This window comes from Macrobrachium nipponense, chromosome 26 (assembly GCF_015104395.2).
Source record: "Macrobrachium nipponense isolate FS-2020 chromosome 26, ASM1510439v2, whole genome shotgun sequence".
Lineage (NCBI taxonomy): Eukaryota > Metazoa > Arthropoda > Malacostraca > Decapoda > Palaemonidae > Macrobrachium > Macrobrachium nipponense.
In genome coordinates this window covers 17,402,533-17,409,755 of record NC_087215.1, presented here as the reverse complement: position 1 = coordinate 17,409,755, position 7,223 = coordinate 17,402,533, and the positions used below count along the sequence as shown (strand labels likewise).

The 7,223-nt window shown below is 36.2% G+C and overlaps 1 protein-coding gene across 1 annotated transcript in view; it reads right to left on the bottom strand.

Moving 5' to 3' along the window:
* Window positions 1–3,940: 3,940 nt before the first annotated feature.
* The window catches only part of LOC135199999 (peptidyl-alpha-hydroxyglycine alpha-amidating lyase 2-like), a 49,152-nt gene continuing 45,869 nt past the window's right edge, over window positions 3,941–7,223 (bottom strand). Inside the window, exon 7 of the mRNA XM_064228199.1 lies at window positions 3,941–6,930. Within this exon, the coding sequence (XP_064084269.1) occupies window positions 6,814–6,930 (117 nt within the window). The 3' untranslated portion in view covers window positions 3,941–6,813. The remainder of the gene's footprint in view (window positions 6,931–7,223) is intronic.

Below are 7,223 nucleotides of genomic sequence, written 5' to 3'. Positions count from 1 at the left end.
AGGTAAGACTGTGCCAGAGATCCTCAAAAATGAGAGAACTCCAGAAGGAACAACAATTTTAAACGTGAAAATTTCGACAGGAGTTAGCAAGTGAGCAGGCAGCTTCTTCAAGGCTATTCATAATAAGAGAAAAGCTCTACTTTTTCCTTCCTCTCCCTTGTTAAGTGTAAAGGCAGAACTATTCTGCAGCAAAAGGCTGCTCTCATAAGAAACCTGGTAAGAAAGAACTAGGTTTGCCTACCAGAGGGATACTGTGTGCCAGGTAGGTAGAGCCTTACCATCTGGCACCAACCTCCTAAACTTGACCCTTTTGTCCGCAGACAAAATACCTATGACAACATAGTAAGGGTGTCCATCCACAAGTCTAACCAAGTCACTTCTTACATAAATGCCATTTCCACAATACAGGCAGTTCCCGGCTTACGACATTCAGAAGTTACAACGCTTTTCAATTATATTCATCAGAAATTATTTCCAGGTTGACGACATGCTCCAGGGTTACGGTGCTGGCACTGCCTATCTGGCGGAAGAAATATGACTCCAAAAATGCAAATTAATCAATATTTGGAGTTTTTTTTATATGAAAAATGCAGTTTATAAAGTTTTTAATACACCCAAAGCATTAAAAGTAAGGTTTTCTTAGGATTTTTGACTATTTTCCGCCTTACGACGTGTCTCAAGAATGGAACCCTCATCGTAAGCTGGGGACCGCCTATTCAGTAGTGAATCATGTTGATTTTATAAGATAAAAAAAAGTTACAAGGGCCTTCAAACCCTTATCCTAGGTGTTCATCTTAGTCTAACTAAAATCACCAGTACAAAAAATAAATATATGTAAGCTCTAGTTTTAAGGAGAGAACCAATGGCCAACCGTGATATGTTTCTCTAGCGGATGATGCTACAAGCAGGACAGTCATCTACCCAACTAGGTAATTGCTTCTCTTCTACTTATATTTTGCATCACTATTATACTCGATCTCCTCACTTGTTCTGTATGTAATTCATCGTTAGCAGTGACGTTCCCAAAATCCTGGTGGTTATATGGTGTCTGCAAGGTGATACAAGAGATAATGGTAGCATCAAACGAATGAAAGACAGCCTGTCCTAACATTAAAATCTTCATTAAATGTTTTGATTATAAAAAGATTTTAATGTTAGGACAGGCTCTGTCTTTCCTTTGTCTAGAGATGCTGCCGTTATCTCTCAACATCACCCCCACAGACACCACATAACAACCATGATTCCATGAATGTCACTGCTAATGATGAATTACACACACAACAACAAGTGAGAAGACCAAGTAGGCTAGCTACAAAAAACAGAAGTAGAGGAGAAGCAATCACCTAGTTGGATAGTTGACCATCCTGCTTGTCCCCTCTTCCTTTAGAGAGAGACATATCGTCGAGGTCACCCATTGGTTCTCTCCTTAAAACTGGAGCCTACATGTTTACTAATTGTACTGATGATTTTAGTTAGACTTAAGATAAACCCAGGACAGGGTTCAAAAGCTCTTGTAACATTTTTTTTTTATATAAAACCAACATAATTCACCACAGAATACTATTATTGTAGACCTGATATACAGCATATCCCATTCTTGATCTAGAGGAGAAAGACCTAATTGATTCCATTGCTAAGGATTCCAAGGCACTGGCCTCCAGTGTTAAAAATGAAGTCCACCAAATGGAGCCGAGAAATTTTCTGTCAGCAGACTGATGCATCCAACCAAAGAGATAGATGAGTCTTCCACTTTCTCCAGCACATAGAACCTCTGTTGACTTGTAAGAGGGTGTTCACTGCTGTCAAAACACCACAGCAACCAGATAGACTGTCTTGCCTCCAGAGCAGAGACTACACACTGCTCTGAAGTTGAGATCTGAGGCTGGTAAAGTCGCCTCCTCGAAATTTTTGCACTCGTGAATGAGAAAAATAACCTCCAGAAAATGCTGCTCCGACTCTGCCTTTAGAATTCCAGAGAAACAGGTCATGAGGGTCACCAAAGGGTCATATTAACTCCTTCTACTGGAAAGGAGAGAGCCAAGCCAAACTTCACTCCAACTCTATTTCCTGCTCCTGTCCAACACCAGAAAAGCCTCTTCACAGGGAAGGCAGACGGAACCTGCAGGTTCTCGATTAGAGTGAGAATGCAGGGAGAGGCGGTGGTGCAAGGTCCCACCTACATCCACCTGAAGGTTGAAGGACAAAGAGAACACGACCTGTTGCTTACCTGTGCACAGTACAAAGTGGTGCCTGGTGCGCAGAGCAAACAGGCTGTGCATGCTTACCTGGTTGTAGCTCAACAAAGGTGCATGGAGGATGACTACCTTGAGCCAAGACTCAGAATTACGCAACATCATCTCAATAAGAGCTCTCCAGCTCACAGTGATTATGAGAGGGAGTGGTTCTCATTTACAAATAACCTACCAGAGATATGATGTTCACCTGGAGGGGAATTGGCACCAAGTAGATGATGATGGGAAAAAAAAAGAATGATGAACACTTCTTCCTTTCTCCATCTTCAGTCAGCTTACATACCAAAGAGGTGGCTGAAGCCAGGGAAGAGTCACAATGTTGGCTTGCTCAGCCACAGGCATTACTGCAGCCACCTATGGTAAACAAGGCAAACACTGGGACTATATAAGCAGTAGAGCCATGTTGGTAGAAGGTTGGTCTGTTTTTCCTTCCTGCAAGCAAATCCACGATCACAGCAAATGATGTGTACTTGGAATGTTCAAAGTTAGCCACATCTTTCAAAGGTAGTCAAAGGGATAATTCTGTAGCTTACCATCAGATGAAGGATGAAGGGTTTGTTAGTCTATGAGCCATAACAAGGTAGAAGGGAGAGAAATCATAGCAAGGTGATTCTAGGATTCAGTAGTTTCCAATTATGCCCTCTGAAGAACCAACCAACCTTCCTAAGCTACCTCCTCCTCTTGCCAAATACTTCTCCTACTATGCCAAAGGCACCAGAAACATTCATCACACAGAAGGAAACTAGCACATTACCTTGCTCGAGAAGTAGCAAAAAACATATGTTGCACTACCAAAATGGGAGGCGTAAAGCGACTACATGGCCACCCATGACCTCCACTCAGCTATTACCCTTAGCCTTGCTTAATCTTCATAACCGAGATAAACGGCCATGAGACACAATAAACATGCAAAAGGTAAGGTAATCACAAGCAAAGGGCAAAGTATAAGGTAAAAGGACCAATAACAAGGAACTCATCCAAAATTCAAACATCACACCAGGAAGAAACAGCAAATGTGTCCTCTCACTATGGCAGCTGACGAAAGAATGAGATGACAAGCATAGGCTAACCCACCATCTTCATTTTAATTACTTAGTTCACCAAGATTCAAAAACCATTCCAACTCTAGCTGAAGGATAATCCATAAAAGAAAGGCAACTGGTGTAACCTTGTAAGAACAATCAATCATTAACTTATAGTATACTAATGCATAAAAACAATGCATATTTACACATTTGTAAAAATAAATTTAAAACATGTTTACTCTCAAAAAGCTTATATTGTGCTCAAGTGAATTCTCTTCACCCAATATCTTGGCAAGAGATATCAGTGATGGCCACAATTATACTTACTGCTTATCCATGATATGACAAAGCAGTAAGATTACAGTAACATGTTACATATACGTACTACCTACTGAAATGCCGAATGACAGAGCAACTAGATTACAGTACCATGTTACAATTGATGTGTACCACCTACTGAAATGCCAAAGAATTCATATTAAGGTCAAATAATTTTGAGGTTAATTACAACATCCTAGGCATTTCAAGGCATCCACTCTGGAGCAGTATTATGCATCTTTCAAATCTTCGTAGGATAGAACACAATCTTAGCCAAGAAACAAAGATGCCACCAAGGGTTAACCTGGTCTGAAACCCACAATTAGTAATGTAAACATAAACAGCTTAATAATTATAATTTATTTTACTTAGATTTTCAATAAATACATTATTCTTTAAATAATTTATGTACTTACTCATACATGCAGTTCTCCCCCAATATTCCTAGGATGAGGAATACCATGCCCTGGAAAACCTATGTAACTTGCAAATGCTAACTTAGTCTGTAACTTTACATCCAAACTGCCCAACTATGATGTACAATCAACTGTCAGATGAAATATATATGCATTGTTCTGGTTATCAATTAGGCCTGCACTACCTTAAAGTGTGGCTTGCAATAGACAATTCAGTCTTTGTCATGTTATACCAACACCTTTGCAACAATAGCTTGATACTATACTGATTGTGTAAAATACATGGTGCACTTAGAACCTGCAAATATTGGAGATTAACTGCATGAGACTGTACACAGATTATAATATAGAGAAATAGATTATATACATGTATTGTGTATCACTTATATTATGCATATATAATCTTACATCACATTTATTTATGTATATGTATATATTCAAGCTTTTCAAAATTTCAACAATTTACTAAAGATTGCCTATACATATCTTAGTTTTTGGCAAGAGAGAAAACAATTAATAACATGTTAGTATGACATCCACTCATCATGAATAAAACTTGAATATGATTCAGTGCTAAATTTTACAAAGTTTAAACAAGAGCAGAATATTCTTAATTTTATGATTCTTTGAATTTATAATAAAAAAAAAAAATTTCAGATTCTCATTCTCTAAAGTTGTCATAGTATAAATATGATAAAACATGAAAAAAATGGTTGACAGTCGAGACACTTTTATATTTACAGTTATAACTGTGTGTGCCCACATTTTTTCTCTGCTATGTAGTAACCTTAAACTGGTTTTTATTTTTTAGTACAGAATTAAAATACCATTTATACATTAACCCTGTTGGCACCACTAGCAAAAGCTGTCACCTGTGAAGACTGAAAAAGTATTGATCTTTCTCACTAGCATTTGCGCTGTCAAATACAGTATGAAACCTAGTCCAATTATTTGACATCCTATAAACAGCCAAGTTATTCTCCAGCTACATACACATTTCATCTAAAGAAATTTGATTGGCTATATATAACTGCAGTGTTTAACATACCATAAACTTTTGCACATTAAATATTTCTTTTCTATTTAGGGACTGGGATTGTCATTAAATAATGTATTTTACTGTTAAATCTGCAAAAAACTGTAGTTAAAGGTAGTTTTGATATGGATGTGAGATTCTACACTAGGAAAGTTAAAGCATTTCAAGTTTTATTTATATATGATATGTCAGGTAAGTAAAGAAATGTTCAGGTTGCATGAAATAGGAAAAGTCTATATCGTAGAGCCATAATTATTAATGGCTCCCTGTAGTATCAGTAGGTTTATAAATAAAATTCTCAAATTCTGTAGAGCCATAATTATTGATGGCTCCCTGTACCATCAGTAGGTTTATAAGTAACATTTTCAAATTCTGCAGTGTTTTCAACAAATACTGAATGCCGATTGGTTTTATTTCATGGTAGACAAGGGGTGCTTTGTTTAAAAAAAAGAATTATCCCAATAATTTAAATAAACATACAGACATTGTTATGGAACACTGCAGAAATCCTAACTTTACATTACCTGTTCAGTTTAAAATACTACTGGAGGTTCTGGGGTTACTGTATGTATAACATGATTTTGGGGGTTTTCACAAATACATATCTTCAAACCATACACTAACACTTGTCAAAGTAATCTTACTCTTCCATCTTTGTTTTTGCTGGATTAGATGCAAACTTCGAAATTATCCCCAAAGAAAAAAAATTACAGGAATTTTACCATTATGAATAGAACATTTTCAAGTGGCTATGTTATTGCACATAAAACAATATATCAGTCAAAGTCCTACAGCAATTACAAAGAAATGCTATACTACTTGAAATTTTAGTTTTGTCTCTTTACACTACTGTGCTGTATATGAATACTGTACTGTGTATGCAAAGGAAAACTACAGCAATCCAAAGGAACCCAAACCTTACAAGGGGTACTTACCCGTAACTGGTCTCATTTTTCCTACAGGAATTGGAAACCTATACGCAACACAATGTTACAGGTAGCACTCTTAATTCATAATTCACACCTCAAAATTAGGATGGACTCCCTTCACTGTTCTCTCTAACTGAAAGTTTGCATGGCACATTACAGATGATACTAGAGGTTCTCTGCAGCTCCCCTTTGGCACCTGTAGCATTCTTTTCTGTCTTTCTTATTATCCAATCTCTGTACTTGGTGTCAAAGAATATTTTACATAGCACTGACACCTGACAACCCAAACTAAATCAAACCATTCCCTTTGGCCTGTTCCTGCTTTCTGGCTGATCTCACCTACATAAACTTCTATGTACGTATTCCAATTTTGATTTATCATATCAAACCATAAAACTAGGGTCAGCTCTTTGACATTAAAAATTTGGGTGATTCAGCATGTACTCATATTAATCTGATTCCTGAAGAGAAGTCAACTGCATAATTCTGAACATTAGACTTTTGTAAATGGGCTAAACTTTAATCACTTAAGAGTTTCTCTCAGCTACTGACAAAAAACAGCCTAACCTTTCATCTTGTTTGTAAGAGAAAACAAAAATTTCAGTTTCCAAAAAATAATGCAGTTTGTTAGAATCTAAATCTGAAAATTTACTTTGAATCATGTATGTATGTATAATGAATTGCAATGCTGTTGTTTATGAAAAGAGTATCTTTGAATTGAAAATTAAACCTATTTTATTCAACACCTTTATAAGATTGTACTGAGAACTGCCAGTGTAAATTTTGTGAAATGCCCACTGAATTGGTTAAGTATTTTTAATGTAATAGTTTAAACTTTTAGTATTCTGCTGGATTCTCCAACAAGAACTTCCATACCCTGTTTGGTCCAATTTCTGCAACATAAATTGTAGTAGCATCTGGAGTAACAGCGATAGCATGTGGATTCTGGAATCCCTGAAAATCAAAATTAAAATAAAAATTAATCTTGAAATAAAAAGATTTCACTGACATAGTTATGGGTAACTTTTTTTTTTTTACCTGGTAAATAATGGAAGATGTATACAACTCTTTAAACTTTGCTTTAACACAAAGTATAGTTCAATATTTTATTTTGATAATATGAACCTTGAATAATCATATCTTGTTACAAAAGAGGAACAAATTCTATTTCTAATAATATTCCATTAAGTATTTCATTTCATCATACAATATAACATATGCAAAACAAGAAAAAAAGCATTACATCA